We start from the raw sequence: 21346 nt of genomic DNA, 5'->3' as shown, positions 1-21346 counted from the left end.
AAGTATCAGACCAAGCTTTTGGTTTGCAGTAAGCGTGGCTCCACGGAGCTGTTACTGGACCGTGTTCAAGCATGTATCCGGGCCAGTAACAGTTCTGTTGCAGTAATGCAAAACATTTACTATTTTAACTTAGAGCAGTCCAGAACTACAGCCCTGAAAGAGGTTCCCAGCAGAGCTGGACAGCATTGAAATTTAATGAAGGAAACACAAGAGCTGGCAGTAAAGAACTATTACCTCTGACAGTAACTACAAAGTGTTATATGTGCAACACAATCATAAACCAGGTAGAGGGCTGAGCAGCAATCTCCAAAACAAAAAGCAATCAACACTCAGAACACTTCAATAATCTGAATTCCTTACCAGGAGCCTACCTACAATCTATGTCTGACATCAATCAATCCTAAAGCAACACTGAGAAAAATTATTTCAAGACAAGGCAAACAGTGTCTGTCACAAAAATAATTCCCCAAACTGAAGTTAGGCACTTTTGTCAGCTTTGAAAACTTCACACATAGTTTAAAATATAATTTAATATCCAAGGCTTTAAGCAGAGCACTGCTACCAAGGAGAACACCAAAACTGAGTAATGGCATTGCTGCTCTTACCTGTCATTTTGCATCTTCATTACTCTCAGAAAACAGGAATAATGCCACCTCCTAAATATTACTTGCAGTACCAGTTAAAAGAGACAAACCTTACAGGAGCTGGCAGGTGCACACACCGTTTTGCTTACACACACACATCTGTGTAACCATACCCGAATGCTGAAAGCTGTACCCAAGCCTCACTGAACGACAGCAGTGCTTACTCAGAATTGTCACAAAAAGCACATGAGGGGCAACAAGTCCCCAGAACCTGCTGGATGCGTGGGCTGTGGCCAGCTTTGATGACCTCTGACAAGAAGTGCTCTGAGCACTGAAGCAGTAGCTGTCTCCAGCTGCCTGCTCCACCTCTCTCAGAGGTCATCGCTCCCATTGCAGATGACATACAGGAGTATGCGTCTGTGCTTTAGTTACCTCACTGCAGACAGTATCTTACTCTACCGCTGAAAATGGGCAGATCTGACCTTGCGTGGAAATGCAGATGCTTTTATCTGCCCCCACCCTGTGCCATGGCAGAGGGAAGAGAGAGGGCTCTCATCCTCAGGAAAAGGAGGGAGCAGGTAGACATCAATGGCTGACACCATCCCAGGTGGAGAAAGGGAGCAAGCAGGGAGAACAACACCCACAGAGGGAAATGTTTTCCACAGCAATCAGCCAGATTTTTAAGTTCTAAAGAAGAAAAGAGGCACTTGCAGGGATTTGCAGAAACACGAAGACAGGTAAGAGCCTAAGTCTGCTTCAGCCACGACTGCACAGCTTATCAAAGAGCTTTTATAATGCCCAAATGTATTTGCCAAAATACACCCAACACACAGACCTTTAGAACATAGTAGTGGCATTGGTACCTCAAGTATTTGATGCCCAAACACTTTTGTAAGTCTGGTCCTTTATTCCTTTAAGTGTTGTTCAACATGAAAAACTACTAAATCCAAACCAGTACCTGATTCTTTCCCCACAGCTCTGGTAATAAATCTATGGGGAAAATGCTGTAATTCAGGTTCATGGTCACTTGTCCAATGACTATGACAGACAGTGAAGTAACACATTGGATGCCAGCTGTACGATTTATTCTGATTTGATTGAAGCACAAGACATTAGCCGTCATGAGCAACATGGATTTGACAAACTCCGTATCTACGGTCTGAAAGGCTCAACCTCTCTGAACATGTTGAGCTTGTCGAGAACTCACCTTTAAAACTACCACTGGAGTTTATATCTCCTCAGTGCTGCAATTGTCACCCTGTCACCACCACATGGTCATAAATTAGCTAGTGGGGAAAGGTTACCAAAAGGTGAAGGCATAAAGATAGCTATATGCCACTGGATCATAGTGGAGTACAAAATCTATGACATGAAGCAAAGAATATTTTTCTTTTCACTACCTATACACAAGAAAAATTTCTGTTCACACTGTCTATATATGAGACTCAACTCATCTGTATTCTTCCTAGGAAGAAATAAAAAATTCTCATAGAAGTTAAGTGTGCAGACTGCACTAGACCCTTAGACAATATTAGTTAATATATTATACTGGATTGAGCAAAGGATGCCAATGTATTCGTGCCATGTTTATCTTCTGTTTAGGAAACTTCTAGTTCTTTAAAAGAAGGGAGTGGAGGAAAGAAAAAAGAAGATAAAAAGGGGAAGTTGGAAATGAACAACACCGCAAAGATCAGAGCCAGCAGATATAGCCCTGGTGCTGATGTTCAGTTCCAGGCCCGTGCTGTAACAGTTAAAAGACACAGAACACATGTATTTAAAACTTACAGGGTATATCACCCATAAGTATGCATCTCAGTAGTTGGTATAAAGCCTTTTCAAATGACTGTTCTTACTGCTTCCATCTAGGGTGTCTGTGCGAGTTGTTTATTGTGTGAATTGGCTCCCTGTCCACAGGATTCAAAGCCCATCTTAACGGGTGTTTCCTGACAGATTCCCCAGCTGCACAAAACACAGAGAGAGAAAGGGTCCCCACATGTTAATTACTACTCTCCCAATGCAGTGAGCAAAAGAACCAGACATGAATACAGGAAACTGCATAAAAATGCGGATATAGATTGTACTTTAGTCTCTTTTTGGCAATGATTGAATCATCAGGTAATTTAAGCATTATTTTGTTCGCTGTTGCAAGATCCCTTGTTGACTTCCTAGAAGGTCTGACTTTTTTCTTAGGTAAAAAAAAAAGGTCTGTTTAGGATAGGCTTAGGCAGGAGAGGTGAGGAATGAGAATTACTGCAATTATGCTTTGAGAGTTAGTAAACCAAAAATGGAGGAGGGATACATTTAAAATAGACCTTATGTTTGTTAAAAATTACTTTTTGATTAAGCATCCTTCCAGAAGTAACTGTCTGCAGAAGTAGCTTTAGAAAGGATTGAAAATCTTCCACTTGCTTTGCATCCGAGAGATGCAAATCTGGCTGCATGTTTCTCTGCATACAAAACTCGAGCCTAGCTGCCACAGGAATTTTATTGCCTCATTGTAAAAATTGACTGGTATTTAGTCCTATACACCATATTCAGTAATAACCTAAATGCCACTGTTCAGTAATAATGAAAATAAAGTACGCATTGTTAAAAAGTACATAGCTTAATACCTTTTTGCAATACAACACCATAGTAAGGTGCTTCCTGTTCTCCAGTTAAATGATGTTGCGATATAAGACTGTATCACAGAACTCTAGGTTGCTTTGAAATACTAATGCTTCCAATTTGTGCATGTTCCAGTCTTTCTTAAAATGGAGATGCATTATTGAAGGCCTAGCTTTTCAACGAACTGGCTGTGCTAGAGCCTGCAATATAACAATAAACATATAGAGTTATGGTTCCTTAAGGTGAAATGTATAGAAAAGTTTTCAAAAATATTGTCTTTTGTGTTGTGAACTTTCATTTTTGGAGAGGAGAGGTGTTTTGGAGATGTCCACGTAATTTCCATACCTTTCCACAGGGGTCTGGGCTGAGAGGAGCTACTGTAAAACTTAGAGCAAAACAGCCAAATTCCAGTGAGAGTTTCTTAGCTGCCACACGTTACTGACAGAAACACTCTCATACCCTGTAATGCAGGAGTTTTCACGTAAAGCTCCAAGCCCAGGTGCTGTTGTTGTCCCATACAGCTTCACACAAAAAGAACAGGACATCTTGGTCCTCCCTGGTCCCAGCTGCTCCTGTCCCAGGACTTCATATGGTACAGGGTAACAATGAATGGGAAATGCTCCAGAGAACTGTGCTCCACTTCATCTGCTTGGCAAGCCCAGTCCTTGCAGAAGTCATTAGCCCCTGGGAAGTACTTCCACCTTTCTGGCTTCTAAATAGGCTTCTGCACTTCATGACGACCATTAAGGAACAAGCAGCAAAGTCTATGAATCCCTGAGCTTTGGGAGCCTTTTGCTAATTCCTCTTTCCCTCGAATCACACATGTAAATGTGGGGTTTTTCTAATACTTTCTGTGCTCTTGATAAGTAAATGGATCAAGCAGTCAATTCATGAATAAAACAAAAGATGCAGCCAAGAAAACATTTAGGGCTGTGAGTGGCTAATCCCACACTGGTGCAGAGGGGAAGGAGGCAGACCAAAGCAGCACGCCTAGCTTTCACAGGGTCGCCCTGGGGTAAAATATATCTTTGAGTTCCTCATTTCAGACAAAAAGGAGACTGCAAACTGCACCACGCTCCCGCTGGCAGGGTGAAGGTGCATGCAGTGCAGGCAGACACAGGCAGGCACGTTCCTAAGTGGTGACAGGACAGGGATTTCTAACATTAATGAGTCTGATAAGAACAAGGGAAGGATGTGGTGGTCTGGGCATCCCCTTCCTGGGCTGCCAGCAGCCCTCCTGGTTTGACCCAGGCCATTGCAGAGGTGGCTCTGGCTCAGCACAGACCTTTTAAGGGCCAGCTACCCACAGGCCTTTGCCAGAGGGCCAAAACACAATGGAGAGTTGTCTTTAGTGTGCTGCCTCCGCACTAAGGCACTGGAAAAGAGGATATTTGCTTTATTTCACAGGAACCAAGATGCTGCAAAGGCTTCTTTGGCCCTGACTGCCGTCCGTGTCCAGGAGGTTTCTCCAAACCCTGCTCAGGAAACGGACAGGTAAGCAGAGCATCCAGCAGCACCCTGCACTCCCATGGGGGCAGGGACAGGCTGTGTCCCAAAAGTCCCTGAAGCACTTCTGCACAACAGGAATTCTGAGCTCCACAGGAGCTGCACCCTCCATTTATGCCCAGTGGTGGCTGTGAATTTCGGGATCAATTATACAGAAGAAAGAAAATGAATCTGTGTCCTCTTGGATCTCCAAACTGCAGGTTTCTGTGGTTCTAACACACAGCACGCAGGCAAGGCTGGGGCTGGGTGACCCACTTTGACACTTTTACTTTGCACAGCACAGGGTGATGTCCCAGCTCACTATTTTCACTTTAAAATTGCAAAGGAAGGTAGAATACAGAGCAGCAAAGTATGAACAGAAGGAAAGCTTTTGCTTTGAAACACCTTTTTCGTCAAAGTTGAGGTTCTTCCTAGTAGTCTACCACAGTCACGATACAGACAGGCAGATAGTCTCTTCTCTGGAGGAAGGATAAAGATTTATTTTAAGAAATCACCTTTCTTCTGTATCACAGTGCATGGATGGCCTGGATGGAAATGGAACCTGCGTTTGTGCTGAGGCATTTCAAGGCTCACGCTGTCAATTTTGCTCAGACCCTGGCAAATATGGACCTCAGTGCAACAAAGGTAAGTACAGCCCTACTTCCTCAGCCTAAGAGCACAGGCTATTTCTGTTGGTAACATTAAGGTAGGAGTTAACTGTTCTCTAAACAGTCTCTGTGGTGGACGAGCGAGATGTCTCTGGGGTACTTTTATTTCTTATTTCAAAGGGATGAATCTAAGCCCAGAGTCAGTGTAAATCTTCTCACCGACTTAATTGGGCTTTCTGCAGGGGCCATAGCTTACTTTACACTAATTTATTGTTCTTTTCATTTCTGTCTCCCTCACATAAGTAACTGAAAAGAAAGCCTTTGCTATTCCGTTCCCATCTGGTATTGCCCGCAACAGATCAGATTCTGCCTGCAATGACAAGTATATGTAATCTAAGAACAACTAGATCTATAAACAGATTGAGTTTAGGGCTACTTACTAATTATCCTTACTGAATAATTTCAATTTAATAGCTTATAGTTCTAGCAGACATCTTCTATATACTGACAGGTTAAATCCTGCTATGTAAAACCATATTACATTGAAGAGTCTACAGAATGTACAACTTCAAATATAGATACAAAATAATTTCTAGTCTTTTTTGCTATGAAACAACCTGTCATTCATGAAACATAGCTCACTTGAAGGTTCAGAGACAAAAAAAAAACAAGAGAGAAATTCCATAAGAAAAGGTAGTATAGCCTAAGTTCCAGTCCCGGCAAAGCAGGACACGTTGGCTTAACTAGTCACCACTGGCACTTCTTGGGATTGCAGGTGGCTTACCTACTATGTCCTTTGGGCACACTGCTCTGCCTCCCAGCACAAAGTGCTGGTAGGTCTGTGCTGCTGCTCTGTGTACTATTAGCCCAGCACTGTGCAATTTATAAGATTGTGGACTAGGTACTATATCATGATATAGTTCCATATCACTGAAAATATGTCAGAAGTTGTGCAATGAAATAACTTCAGTCTTAATACCCTAAGACGTAGTATTTTGCTCCTACTTCTCTGAAGTACTTTGACATTCATGGATAGTTAAATGCACTATAAAGATACAGTAGATTTTTAAATACTTTCCCATAAAGCTCACCTAAAGAGACATGGATATGATAAATAAACAGTAAGTCCTCCAACAAACTGAGACTAAGAATACAAAAGTTTAGATTCTAGAAAAAAAAGGAGAACCTAATTAATAAGAAATGCTGTGTAAAGATAGATGCCTTTTACCACTATGGAATTGCACACTGTAATTTATGTCTGGTAGAATGCCTCTGCATTTATGGGACGTGCGATAGCAGAATAGACAGCGATGGCATCTGTCTTCCTGGGTCATGCAGAAGTGGATACACAGGGAAACTCTGCGATAAGCAGATTGTTCCCTGCGAGCCCTCCCTACAGCTCTGCCATGCACATGCAGACTGTCAGCTTAGTGATGGTGCAGTGAGGTAAGTCAGTAACTTGCATCTAATTAATATTAACTATGCTGCAACTCTTTCCCATTTGCTTAATCAAAACAGCGCCTTGTAACAGCACACATCAGCCACTGAAATACTGCTATGCAGCAAACAAGCATAAACAAGCACCACATTGACCTTGAGTTGCAAGATAGTAATTAAGAGTTCTCAATGCCCTACCCTGTACCTTACTTTTAACACCAGTAAGATAGATGCATACTGATCTGACCGTTGTTCAGAAGACTGCCCTCCTACCAACACCTACAAATGCTCTTAGGAACCTCTTATTTCTAACCATCCCTTAGTGAATTAGGAGTTTGAGCCTTGCTGAAAAACAATGAAATTCTCAAGCAGCCTGGGGATAGATAGCTCACTCTGGTTAGCTCAAGTAAGATTTGCATACCATAACACTGTAGACTGTAGCACAGGCTCTCCAGTCAGTCATGACAAGACTGGTCACAAAACTCTGTTACTACTACAGATGCCTTGCACTTGCCTCATGCTCACCTTCACACGCAGCAAGTTTGCCTCTTGCTGCAGTGTATTCATAACGAGTCACCACAGAAAGCAGGATGGGGGATGCTGCATAAATTGAGCGCTTAAGAAATTCCCTCCAATATAGGCTAATCTTGTGGGAATAAGCTAGGGAAGCAGGGGAGCTCATTGTCTTGCATACATTTCAGGGAGAGAGCTATCTTCTGTGTCATGAAAGAAAGAGCAACCCCAGCTCATAATTAATTTAGAGCTGTTAGCTCACCTTTGCAAAGATCACATCAGTGCAGAATTCATTTCACTCCCCACCTCATACATAGAGAATGGATCCCTGATTTGACTTAATTAACCTGGTCAATATTTTGGGGAGAAAACATAATGAATGCACCTGCGCTATTTGCATCATGAATCCAAGGTTATAAATTTTAAGCTGCCTATAAATAACATGTTATAGAGGAAAACAATTGCTTCACTTTACAGCTGTCCTATGATGTTTAATGCCTGCCTCCCTCCTCCTCTTGTCTTTGTAGCTGTGTTTGCAAACCTGGCTATGAGGGAGATGGCATGAGCTGCAGCAAAGTTGATCCTTGTGCTGCTTTAAAGCCGGGTGGCTGCAATATCAATGTAAGTACATGCTTTTCCCACAGAGCCTGGCACCACAGAAAAGTAGGCAGTAAGGAAGGTTTGGCCAGAAACCTTTGCAGAAGGAAGAGTCACAATTTTCACTGCAGTTTCAAGCTCACTCCACAGATAGCAGCATCGCTATTGCTTAGACAAACTGCTTAGACAAGCCTTACACCTAAAGCCCAGATGCCATTTAACTGCCCTGAACGAGTACCTCTGCATCCCTCCCAGGCCGAGTGCATTCAGACGGGTCCAGGAGAGCACACATGCATTTGCCAGGCAGGATGGACAGGTGATGGAAGGGAGTGCTCAGCCATCAACAACTGCCTGCTGCCCACCACAGCAGGGTGCCACGAAAATGCCACCTGCATATACGTTGGGCCGGGTCAGGTACGTCCTCCCACATTTATTGCCACCTTAGGCACTAGCCCTCAGATTTTGCTCTGCTGATGCTTCCTGTCCTGTTGTCTTCCCCAAATTCTCTTCTCCCTCTCAGCCACAAGGTTATTTCCCCATGGTGCTCTCCACCCAAAGCAGTCTCCTTCAGTTCCTATCCTAGTGCTCCCTCCCTCCTACGTGGTAGTGTCCTGGCAGCAAATACTTTTCAGTAAGTACGTTGGTAGATGTCAGGTATAAAAGGTCTTCTGGAGATATTAATCAGTGTCATTCCACTGAAGTCAATGGAGTTACACAGAAACAGAGACTAAATCACCACATCTAGAATCTGCACACTATTTTAATCATTTTAATGAATTGTTGTGTTTTACTGAAATGACAGAATGACTGCAAGTGTAAGGATGGATTTCGGGGGAATGGAATTGAATGCACACCCATAAACTCATGCCTGGAACAAAACGGAAAATGCCATCATCTGGTGAGTAATTAATCATTCCCTGAACCAAGTATTCAGATACATATCACATCTTGCCTCCTGTGCACATCCTAGAATTTCCCTGCCATTTCAAGCCTGCAATTTCTGTTTGAGTTGGAACAAAGCTTTCCAAGCAGCTCCACAAGCACCAAAAATGCTGTGAACCGCGCCTGTCAGTATGGTACATGCACTGAGGACTGACTGCAAGGACTGCTCCCAGTTCTGCCTGTATAGAAGGACTATCTCAAACCTGGAATAAATAAATGCTGCTTTTCTACCAGCAATTACAATTTGGATGCACTAGCCTGTTAGGATGTTTATCCAGCTCACATCTATCAGCTGTATCAGTAGCTCCATGTGTCCAGCAGACCTGCAGGCTCTACTGCACTCTGCAGAGCCTGCAAGAGCCACACCAGCCTCAGGCAGGACACAGGGACAGAGCTGAAGTGAAGAGCATTGAGAAGCAGAAGATGGATCTGCCATAGCTGGGTGAAGAAACAGGGCCCAGTTTATGGAGGGAGGAACTAAGAAAGGGTGGAGCAAGGGTTTAGATTCCTATAGACTTAGTGCATGGTGAGCAGGTGAGGGAGTTAGTGCCCCTCACCTGGTGGAGTTTGTCCTGTAGGGGCATGAGGATGTCCATGAAAGTTCTTATGAAGATTCTTTGTTAAGTTTATGTTTGTGTATGAATGAGTTCCAGGAAGAGGCTTTATAGACCATCCTTGCTCTTGAATGGTCTCCTGATCTTCTCTCTTTCTGGTTCAAAGGCAACTTGTCAGTTTGAGTCTTCTCATGGCTGGGAGTGTGTGTGCCCAAAAGGCTACAAAGGAGACGGTAGAATATGCTATGGAAATGCCGCAGATGTAAGTAAGATGGTCGTCTTTGAGCACAGGACCTACAGCCCAGTTCTCACACTGGATCTTAACCAGAGAGATAGCAAAGCCATTATAAACAGAAAAATACGATGCCCATCAGCGCTATCTGCAGGGTTTTAGCTGGAGACACTTGCCAGGTATAGAAATGATCTGGTGTGTCTAGAAACAGAGCTTGAAAAGGGGCCTAAAGGATCCAAGCACATTACTTTCTTAATGTAAATTGAAAAATGCCAGCCCCAGAGGCCTAACCTGCAGAAGTGCTAAGCCCTCACCTCCCAGCTGGGAGCAGTGAGCACCCAGCTCTTCTGAAGTGCTGCCTTGAGGTCTATCTCAGTGGAAACAGTCAATTTATCGTGTTAACACAAACCATGCCGACCGCCAGGAAAATAAAACCAAAACAAGTAAATTGGTGAAATAAATCTGCATTTAACAGCATAGGAAAAATGAAAGCATCAGCTGTCCCAGCCACTGGCAATAATCTTACATGGTTCTTAGCACTATCTGCCATCCTTGCTCATACCATCATCTATCTCTGCTCTAAGCACTGTGGCAGAATAAAGGCTCTCCACTTGCTGGATGATGCATAAGTTGCTGTACAAATACCAACAAAAACAACATACCTTCTTTCAATTAATGCTGCATGGAGTTAAGAAAAAGTTTAGGTTTAGATTCCCAGAAAACTAACACTTAGTCCAGGATCAGTACACATTGTGTACAGAGGTCAGGTACACTTAATACACCTAATAGGTGGCCTGATTTTCGAAAGAGTTGGTAACTCACCATTCCCGTTACCAGAAAATATCAGTACTAGAAAAACATGAGTATCTTCCCTTTTCACAAATACTGAAAACCTCCTCCCCCATGGCACATCAGCCAGGCCAGGCACCACAAGCTACAGCAAGGGTACTTTAGCACAACTAATTAGATCTTACATATTCATTGCTCTGTCTCTCTCTTTCTAATCAGGAGTTATCTACCCTGTCAGAAGCAGCTGCATTTAACCAATGGGTTAATGTAAGTACACTTCACGGTTGTTTTTTTTAGTATGTTCAGTTTGCAGAAATACACAAGCCTTGTAACCTTTAGAAATGGGGACCTCACAGCAATATTCCCATCACAGAGCAGAGGCCCTAGCACTGGAGAGGCATCAGAGTGCCTCTCCCACCAGTCATGGCAGGGATGATCATCTAGTTCCCTACTTCTGCTCAAAAACCAAATTCTGATCCCAAATTCATGCAAGTAAGGAAGCTCCACAAGCAGAAAAGCTAATTACAAGCCCATTCTCTGAAGCAGGGGGCTACATAAACCATGACTGCATCCATACATAAGTACATTGTAGTCCAGGTGACCAGCAGCAGGGTACAAGCAGACCCTGAATATACCCCCAGGTGGGCTCCTTCCAACTTCTCTCATGCAATATAACTACAATTAAGTGGAGAGGGAAGCCAATGCTTTACCCTCCCCATTTTCACTGTGCCCCATGGCAGGAAAATGCAACTGTATGGCTGGTCAGTGTGCTGCTGCCACAGCAAGCGAGGGGGGAAAAAAATCTCAGTCTGTGCAGGCTTGACTGAGGTGCAGGAAATCAACAAAGAGATTAGCTTGTTTGGCTCTAGATTATGGAAGAAACACTAATTTTGATTTTTAAAAAAAGCCCCAAAGTTCTAGATAGATTGACTGTCACAATCTACTTTTTATTTTCACATGCTGTCATCTATGGCCAGGGCAGCAGTAACATTAGAGGTCCTACCCCACTGTGGCTGGCACTGTACGAATAAAGATCAAAACCAGTTTCTCCCACAAAGACCTTAAAACATAAATATAGGAAGTGTACAGCAAACACGTGGCAAACAGAAAGGAACAGTAATATGGTAATGAATAGCATGAGAAGCAGAAGTCACAGCATAGCAGCTGCTTTCACGCTTTTCAAGGTTAGATGGCTTGGGGCTCATTAAAGCATGCAATTGCAACAGGGACCTCAGGGAGCCACTTAAAAGAGAGCCCGATATGGCTAATTTAAATCAATTACCTGCCTGGCCCTGGGCTCAGATTGCAGCACTGGACACTGTATAGAGAAACTAACAAAGTTAAAGAAATGAGCACAAATAAGAAAGGCCGTTCGCCTGCTAATGTGCTCTTTAGATAATGAAGGAGGGGGGAAAAATCAGGGTACGGATTCCGTAAAATCTATTGAAACAGGGATGTGGAAATTTCTGCTACACTTTAAAGAAGTGGTATCCCTTAAACTAAATAATGGTAACTACAAACATGAGCAAAATAGAGAGGTATATCCATCTATGGGGGTTTTAACTTCATAACTTGAGCAGGAATGTGATGTTTACCACTTTTCATGACTAAATATTTTTCTTGCTGCTCAGGAAGGATGAGAAGGGGAAGTCTGATGCTATTTATATATTTAAATACTTGTAAGGTGACAGTGGTGATGGCTAAGAAAGATTATCTTAACAGAGACAAAATTCCCAGCTATTTAAGGGAACCAATTATTCTTCTTGACTTAAAACCCACTATGGTCATTGAAGGACTATCCAAAACAAGCCAGCTTCCAGGCAGCATACCAGCTGCAAAAAGGTAGAACCCAAGCTCATATTGCTCCCTCAAGTTTTGTGGTATCAAAAATGGCAAGTTGTGGAACCTGTGAAAAGTTTGCAGAACCCCATCTTCAGCAAGATGACATTCAAATCTTTAGCTCTCCTTTTTCTACCCCACAAACAAATCCACACAACTGGAAAAATCCTCTCCAGTGGAGTGGAGGCTCTCTCCATCCTCAAGGCAGATACAAACATATGGAAGATGAGTCAGTCCATGCACACTACAGAGCCCACATCACCCTTCTAAAATTAGAGCCATCAGCAGCAAGCTCCGATGCAGTGCTACTGGGCACCAATATCCCTTAGGCATCTTGAAAAATTCCAACCATGTTAAATGGTCTTATTCCAAATGGGAACATTGTGTCACGTGGGTTTCATATTTCATGGTTCATAATCTTTCTTCTATCTATTAAATAGCGTGGAGTGCTCTGTAAGAGCAGGTTACTTGAAATTATCAGTAAACCACTAGTATTTATCACCACGATTATTCTTTTTTTTAACATTCAAGTGCATAAAATAGAATCCACGAGACAGACTAGTGTTTGTGGGAGGCAGCTTACGTGTTTCATAATAAAAAACAATTCTGACCTAAACGTTGCTTCTGCCTTTTAAACGCTGGCAATCTATTCTGTAAAAAAATAGACATTCATTTACCATTTTTGTACAGCTCTAAGTACCTTTGTTCAAGTCATTGCTCAGTATAATAGTTTTTCCTCTCCTGGCTGGTCACAAAGCACGTCACATACTCCACCTTGCTTAAAAGTCACCAGCTGCTATTTATAGATCATCCTTAGGATGAAATATTTTACCCTCTTTACCTTCATCTAGGAGGCTGATATAAACTCAGTGCTGTCCACCACCTCAAACCTAACTGTCCTCGTGCCTTCTCTGCAAGCAATTGAAAACATGGATGAAGATGAGAAAGCCTTTTGGAAGTCAAAGAGTAACATCCCAACTCTATTGAAGTACGTTAATGGTTTGGGGGGTTGGGTTTTTTAATGAATTGCTTTTTATGCCAAGCAAGCCTTCAGTTTGAAGCCACTAGAGCAAGACAGCTATTATAGTTTTAATGGAGGGACACAGGATTCTCCTTCTAGTTACAGTGGTATAAATCTCTGTAACAACTCCACTGAAAACAAAGGTATTATTTGGATTACGTCAGAAATGTTTAAAGGCCAAACTGAGATCAGAACATAGCTGAACTAGGTGTTGTACAAACATTTCCTGCTTCAAACCACAGGTTTAGACACTAAGCATATGTATCATTTAAAAAAAAAAAAAAAGAAAATACAAAACATTCAAATCCAGTTAATTTCCTTTAGGTATCACGTATTGACAGGAGCTTACAGCTTTGCTGATTTCCAGAATTTATCATCCTCTGACATGCTGCCAACATCTCTACAAAGCAACTTCCTACACTTGGCTAAAGAAAATGGGGTGAGATAACCACTGTGGTATCATACACCAAACCCTGACCATCGCTGCCACTGATTTCTTGTATTATGAAACCACACAGATGTTATGTCCCTGTATTTTAAAAAAGTGTTATAAAATTAAAGGAATAGATCAATTATACTGGGCCCTATGGGAGAAACATTACCTTGATTTTCTCCACCACTTTACCTAGCTGAAATTTGTCCACAATACTCTTTATTTCGAATGTCCCAGTAGCTGCTGCAAATGCTGGACGGTCTTGTAGTGAGTGGAAGCACAGTCCTTACCTAGAACAGCGTGTGTGAACTGATTTAAGACAAAGAGCATCAAGGAAACACAGTAATTTATCTTAGGGAGCTGGGAGGGTAGAGGGAAGCAGTGACACTGCACACATGTCCACATGGGCAACCTGACAGTCCCAAACCATCCGAAAGTATTCTTACGGGTAAATAACCACAACTGACAGGCCTTCCTCCCCAGCCTTTTGATTTAGTGCTCCACGTTCTGAGGAGGTTTTTCTGGAAATACATATGGTGTATTTAAGCACTTCATCCCCATTAAGAAAGGGAAAAGTTCTCCCCACTTCCATGCCCCGAGGGAAAAATCATGAATGGGGTCTTTCAAGGCTGCACAGAGATGGGAGGGTGTGAATCGGCACAGGAGCCTCTACCCCAAGGAACCACCCCAGTGCAAGCAACCCCACAGCTTTGCCAGTCAGCGTTCAGGGAACAGCACAGAGTCCCAAAGTCACCCCTCTGGCGCATGGTTCCCCGAGAGTAACCCAGCCTCGGGAGCAGGCTGGCATGAGCAGAGCTGTGGTGGAGCCCCAGGCAAGCATTTGGGAAGGTGTGGAAATCCACAGCACAAACCACTGGGAAAATGCCACCACTGTGATGCGAAAGCAAACCCTCTCTCCTCTCCTCTCCCTCTTTCAGAGCCTCACCCTCGAGGGTGCTCACATCGTGGCTGGTGACATCGCATCCACAAACGGGATCATACACGTTATTGATAAGGTATAGAGCTGCATAAGGAGGATTTGCTTCTCTGCACCACAAGCAGTGTTAAATAATTAATAGCTCCTGGAAAAAAGCATTTGCACAGAACAGCATTTCGTCCTGCATCTGATCCTTGCAGGTGCAGCCACAACATGTGCACATGTGCTGACGTGGGATATGTGCTCCCTTTTCAGGTTCTGACCCCGCTCCACAGCTCTGTCATGCCAAGGCTGCTGGCCCGCCTGGAGCAAATGCCAGATTACTCCATTTTCAGGGGCTACATTGTTGTAAGCTTTCACATCATTTTAATAACAGAAGCAGTTCTCTGCTTTGCTTGCATTTGGACTGGTATCAGACTATCGGTTGTCATTCTAATTTGGTTTTGTGTGTTTCACAACAGCAATATGGCCTGGCAAATGAAATCGAAGTTGCAAACACATACACAGTCTTCGCCCCAGATAATGATGCCATAGAAAATTACCTAAGGAATAAAAAGTCTGCTACTCTGGTACGTATTATTCACAAGACTTGTCTTAACAACTCAGTATCCCACCTCAGTTTCAAGTGAATGGATTGAGAGGACACAGAAATAGGAAGAAGGATTTATTTTCCAGAAATCCAGTAAGTTTAGTTTTGTTTTTAACACCAGAGGAGGTAAGGATGGATAGATCCACCTATGTTTTCCTGGCTTGCTGGAAGAGCCTAGCTATTTGTTCTGGGGTTTACCATTCTCTAGATTAAAACCATGCAGATTACATCCAAGACATTTCATCAGTAGACTTTTTTGTTTAGATGTTTTTTTGCAAAGAAGATCAGTACAGGAATGACCAGGAATAACACTGAAATGAGTTTCCTAGGTGAACAAATCCAGTCCCCTGTAATCACCGGTAACCTCATCATTAATAATGCCACAAAGTATTCTGACTCTTTCCTAAAACTATCCAGATGCTTACCCTGTCACTGCTGCAGGAACGCGACTGCCCAGCCACTTTCTGCAGACCGTTGCTAACCCCAGTTTACAAGCACCATTGGCTAGCCCCAGGGCTCAGAAAAATTTCTGACATTTTCCAGATTAGAAAAATTTCCTTGGGCAAGCCCCACTGATGTTGCCCACTCCCAGGACCCCCATGTCAGGCTCATGCCTGATCTGGCCACCAGCTCCTCCCACTGACATGGACATGTCCATCCCACCTCCCCTGCCAACACCAAACCCCGTGCCCAGAACTAGTTTACAATATTTTGACAGCACACCTCTGGCCAATTTATATCCCTTTATTCTTACGCCAGGAATATGCTTTAGCTGAAACAACTTTCTCCCTCTGGCATTTATGCCATGACATATTTACAAGGCCAAACAGCCTTCTCAATCCTGTTGGTCTCCTCCTAAGGTATCTGTTTCCTGCACATCATCTCAGTGCCTTTCAAACTGGAGCAAATACGAAGAAACAGCTTTATCAAATGTGTATCAAGAGCCACACCTTTCAGAGGAAGCTTTGCCCATGACATGCTAAATGACATTAATTCTCCCCTGCCTTTTCCATAAATATTTACCCTGATGCACTCTGTCCCTACTTTCATGGTCTCCATTTACAGCCAGGAAGCTGAGGGACACAAGGTTCAAACGACTCATCCCAAAACATGTACCACCAAGCAGCAGACCCACAGCAAAAGTCCTACTTGCTGCCTCACCAGAAAAATTCATGTATGATCAAGCTACCTCTACTTAAATGACTTCTGAATGCTGTTTTAATTGTTTCATGATACAACATCACCACTTCCACATCACTGAAAGAAACATTTATAACAAACTGAGACATCAAGCCTGTTTGATTTGGGTTACACACACACTTGAATCCTTTTCATTTCCAGTGCTTATCAATGTTTCGTCTGTTGTTCCTCCATCCTCCCAGCCTTGGCTAGTGTGGCAATCTGACAAAGGAATGCAGAAAACAACCATAAGGTTAAGCCTGCCTAAGCCTTATCCTCTTGATGAGACACCTTGGGAGAACCCTGCCATAGAGGGACCAGCTCGGCACGGGGAAGAGACCGCACTTCTTGGCCTTGATGAAGCACAGGTTTGTTCTCACTCTGCAGGTGATTAAAGACAGAAATGAAGATGGATGAGAGTTGACTTTTCTCCCAAAGCATCCAAGCCAGGAGGATTAAATACAGTTGGACACCAGTGGAGATTAATTAGCCCTACTTTAATTCCCACCTTCTTGCCTGCAAATATTTCTTCGTCAAATCTGTGGAAATCAAAACAGAATACATCCCAGCGTAAGAGATGTAAAGATCACTGTTTCACCCTATGAGCAAAGCCAGACATCACAATCTTGCAAACGGGGGTTGCTTCATGTTTTCACTTGTTTTGAAGAAGCAGAACAGCGAGGAGCAGTACAAACATTCAGAACAAGGAGACAGCAGGCAACAGAATTTCCCACAAGCACTTTTTATTGCAAAGACACAGAGCTGTAGCAGCGCTATAATCTGTTGGCTAGGCAGCTCCTAAACCCTCCAAATGCTGCAGCTTCTCTCACATCTACAAATCTCTCACCAACACATCCTACTTCTGCTTCCTCCTCCAAGTCAGGGAGAGCTCTGGGAGTCCTTCGCTTTGGAACAAGATGCAGAAGTATCAGGAAGCCCTCACAAGATTTTAATGTACAGAGAATAATTTCACCACATCCATGAAAAATGAATGCACTCTAGCAAAGAGGCATAGAAAACTTCACAATTAACAGGTGTGGCTCTAACATTTTATTGACTGAAGATGACCTTAAAGATTGAAAATAAAACCCAACTATAAATTACTGTAAATGTTCATCTGTAAGTGATGTAGGGATTCCCAAAGGAAAAAGGCATGGGTATGGAGAAGATTATAAAAGCACTCATGAATATGCAGCTTCTGATGTCAAATAAAATCATGAAGTTCAGAGTCCTAAAAAGTCATCTGACTAACTTTTGCCTGAATGTCAGCCAACCCTATACACAGAAAGAGATGCTACCAGGCTCAAGCAAACCTTGGTCCCACCAGTTCAATAGGCTTTCACCCCCCATGGTCAACAGAAGTTTCATTATGACAGGAATGCAGGCTTTCCACAGTAGGAAAAATGAAACAGCCTGCCAGCTGGAAAAGCTTCTCCTTAAATTCAGACAACCTATGTTTGACTTACACCCTCTGGGAAAAGCTTTCCCTAATAACTTTTCATGCTTCATTACAAAACTCTGAAATTGTGTGTTTGCAGGGTGAAGACCAAATACGCTATCATGTTGTGCTGGATGAGAAGCTCCTGAAGAACAACCTCCACAATGGCATGCACAGGGAGACCATGCTAGGGTTCTCCTACCAGGTCGGGTTCTTCCTCCACAATGGCCAGGTACTGCTGTCTGCACTTCCTTGGAGAAACAGCTTTCCTGCTTTTTACAAATCCAGCTTCAACTTCAAATTAACGTGCAGTCAAAAGAAGCTGTGCATCCCCCATCCACCCACATCTGTGTCCTAATAGCACAAAAGTTGTTATTCAAATGCAATGCCTGTCTCAGACCTGCTTAATTCAAAGTCACCCTTGAGGGGATCTTTGATTGAATTTGATTTCCGTTGTGCTGTTCACTTTTAGCATAGCCTTTTAGAAGCTACCGTGGTGGGCATCTGCCTTTAGCAGATACAAGCCTGCATTGCAAAGCAGTCATTAACCTGACTTCCAAGAGCTATTAGAAACCTGACTTCCAAGAGCTATTAGAAACCTGCCTTCAATTATAAAAGATTAATTCCATTTTCAGTGGATTTACTCCACTTTCAATCTGATAAGCTCAAAGCACTGGGCAACAAATATGAATTGCCATTCAGCACCACTCATGGGAAAATCAAGCACAGCAAGTTTAGGTGACAGACCTGGTTCTGTGGCCCAGCCAGGAGGGGAACTTGGTCCTCCTCCTTCTTCTCCATCCCAGAGCTCCCTCTGGGCACAGGCAAAGGGAGACAGAAAGCTTCTCACCAGACCAGGTTCGGCCCTGCTGTTTGCTCTGCCCACAGCAGAGCCTCAGAAAAGCATCTGCTCGTGGGGCTGTTGCTGGTGAGGGCACGATGGGAGTGTGGGGTAGCAGTGGGATGACAAAAGTCCTCCTTGAAGGACAGCTTCTGGGAGGGCTTCCCTGAAGCCCCTCATCTTCCAGAAACAGCAAACCCAGCTCTTGGCTTGCTTTAGGCTCCTCCTTCAAACCCTTTACACCCCACAGTGGAAAAGGCTGTTCTGCCAAATCCTGTTGCTGAGATACTTCAACAGGCTGCAAGTCATCTCAGGCCCTCCAGTGAAGCTCTTAAATGCAGCAACTGGGATGTGAGCAAGTGCTCGAAGTTAACTACATTTATCAATTTTCCTGAAGTGAGACTTTTACATCGCTCCTTCTTTCACCTGCTACAGCTCTAGTTACCATCTAGCCACCAAACAGCCCTGCTGCATTCTAACTGGTTGCATTTCTTTTGCAGCTATTCATAAACGATGCACCTATAAGCTATACAAATGTTGCAACAGACATAGGAATTATTCATGGATTGGGAAAAGTCCTGGATATCCAGAAGAACAGATGTGACATCAATGATACCGTAATCATTGTAAGTGGTTCTGTTCGTATAGATGCTTAAAGGCCCATCAGAGAGATCTATAGTCAAAGACAGCTCAACTGTACAGGATATGTGACACAGTATTTTCCAGTAAAGAATACATGCATTTTCCACAAAAGGTTTAGCATCTATTAAGGCAGCTTTGATCCTGCAATCGGTATACTGACAGCCTGGATTAAATATAATCAGAGAATCATAAGAATAAGCAATTCCTGAGTTTTAGTTTTCAGAAAATAATAATAATGCACTATTATAATACATCTTCTTAGCCAAGCCACTTGTTGATAAAGTAAACAATGGGCAAAAATTGAAAATAAAGTATCTTTAATAAGGAAAAAGATTTCATTCCAAGTATAATTACCACTGCACATACACATGAATTCCTTGTATCCTCTGACTAAAGCATTCTCCCTTTTTTGTTCCTTTTACATATGAAATACAAATGGGTTTACATTCCTTTAAAGAATAGGCTGTGATTTCCTCAAACTGGCAGAGAAAGGTTTCCTTTGTCTTTTCTCATGAGCAAGTCAAGCAGGACACCAAACAGGCAGCTTACCTTCTTTTTTATGGAGCATGCAATGAACTAGACAAGGAAGAAAAAATGAGACTCGTGCTTCAGTTAAAGCAAATTTTACAGGCATGAACTTCTGCAGCTTAATTCCTTTCATTGGGATACAGGCCCATATTTGATTACATCTCACTCAAGGCTTTTCCCCAGCTTTGCCCTGTCAGGTTCTTTGCGCATAGTCCTTTGTTTTCCCATGGAAGATTATTTTCCTTGCTGTGTTCAAATGCAGCAACATACCTAAACATTCATTTAAGCCTTGCTAGAAGTAAGGATATACTTAGCTAAACAGGAATAACATTAAACATTGCATACTAGGTGCAGCATGTATCTCAACTTTTTTTTGCAGAAACTGACCTCATGTGTGCAAATGATTTACATGCACAAATAGCACAGGACATACACCCGAGTTTTCCATTTCCAAGCTGCCCTTGTGCCACAGGCAGCCTGTGTCCAAACTCAGGATTTGCCTCTTGCTGTGCTTTAGGTGGAGAGGCCTTTGGGAAGCATTGCTTTAGATTAGAAGAACAAAGAGAAATACCTAAAGGAGCTTTCCTTCTCTTTCCCCATGGCAGAAGGCTTCCGTGCACGGGGTGTCCCTACAGAGCCACTGGTGGGGATGTTCTTCTTACTGAGCAGTGCAGCTACCTCACCACCTTTACCAAAGGTGTTATCCTGACTAGGCACCCTGAGGGCTATGTTTAGAAATGTAGCTGGAAATTATGCATTTTCTATTAAACAACCTGCCTGCAGCTCTATACAGTCTGTTAACCACCTCCCATTTGTGTTGCTTAAGGAAAAATGCAGAATTTGTTCACAGCCATCAAGTTGTCCCCCAGGAACAAAAGAAATAGTAAGTATTTTATTATTAACATTGTTTATTATCTTTTTTAATCATTACATGCATTCAATCCTAGTTTTAATATAATGGCCTCAGGTTCAGCTAAAGTTACTGTAGCTACTTCAGCCCGCTACATACATTGCTTATAGTCAACAGACTCAATGCACCCTGAGAGCAAGGCAGCAGAATCAAAGGCAGCTTAAAGACAGTTTTATCTTGAAAGACCAGTTTCTAGCGTGCGTTGGGACAACCGAAGACTCCTCAAATTGCAAAGGTTACCCCTACCATGCAAAATTGAGGGAGCCAAACATGGTCTTGGAGTATGCCTGCTACAGGAGGAATTACAGAAGCAGCTCTGAGCCCTTCAAATCAGGGATGGACAGAAGGACAAATGCAACCTGTCCCTGGCAAGATGCTGTGAGTTACGGTCACAAGGAGACTTGGAGGCTATAGAGACTTCAGACGCCCAGGTCCAACATATGAGAACTGCAGATATTTAGCAGATCCCTGTCAGTCATGGTATGACCTAGAGTTCCTTGGCATCTAAATTTCTCTGGGAAAGCCCCTCTGTTTCGGTTATATAAGTATATTTTCCTTTATTATTTTTAATTACTTATGCTAGTGATAGGATTACAAAGCATATCAAGTCCCATCCACCCCATTAAAGTAACTGACTGGCA

The 21346-nt window shown here is 42.9% G+C and overlaps 1 protein-coding gene across 3 annotated transcripts in view; it reads left to right on the top strand.

Moving 5' to 3' along the window:
- Positions 1–21346, top strand: part of STAB2 (stabilin 2) — an 88195-nt gene that overhangs the window by 31212 nt on the left and 35637 nt on the right. For all 3 annotated transcript variants that reach the window (XM_055808849.1, XM_055808848.1, XM_055808850.1), the window contains 16 exons: positions 4599–4685; positions 5210–5321; positions 6550–6730; positions 7762–7855; positions 8087–8245; positions 8634–8729; positions 9494–9589; positions 10568–10615; positions 13039–13175; positions 13533–13647; positions 14580–14657; positions 14834–14926; positions 15040–15147; positions 17885–18016; positions 19126–19251; positions 20622–20678. In XM_055808849.1, the coding sequence (XP_055664824.1) occupies positions 4599–4685; positions 5210–5321; positions 6550–6730; positions 7762–7855; positions 8087–8245; positions 8634–8729; positions 9494–9589; positions 10568–10615; positions 13039–13175; positions 13533–13647; positions 14580–14657; positions 14834–14926; positions 15040–15147; positions 17885–18016; positions 19126–19251; positions 20622–20678 (1719 nt within the window). The remainder of the gene's footprint in view (positions 1–4598; positions 4686–5209; positions 5322–6549; positions 6731–7761; positions 7856–8086; positions 8246–8633; positions 8730–9493; positions 9590–10567; positions 10616–13038; positions 13176–13532; positions 13648–14579; positions 14658–14833; positions 14927–15039; positions 15148–17884; positions 18017–19125; positions 19252–20621; positions 20679–21346) is intronic.

The sequence above is a fragment of the Falco peregrinus genome, chromosome 6 (assembly GCF_023634155.1).
Source record: "Falco peregrinus isolate bFalPer1 chromosome 6, bFalPer1.pri, whole genome shotgun sequence".
NCBI lineage: Eukaryota > Metazoa > Chordata > Aves > Falconiformes > Falconidae > Falco > Falco peregrinus.
The sequence above is the reverse complement of the archived record's forward strand: the minus strand, read 5'-3'. Positions and strand labels throughout refer to the sequence as shown.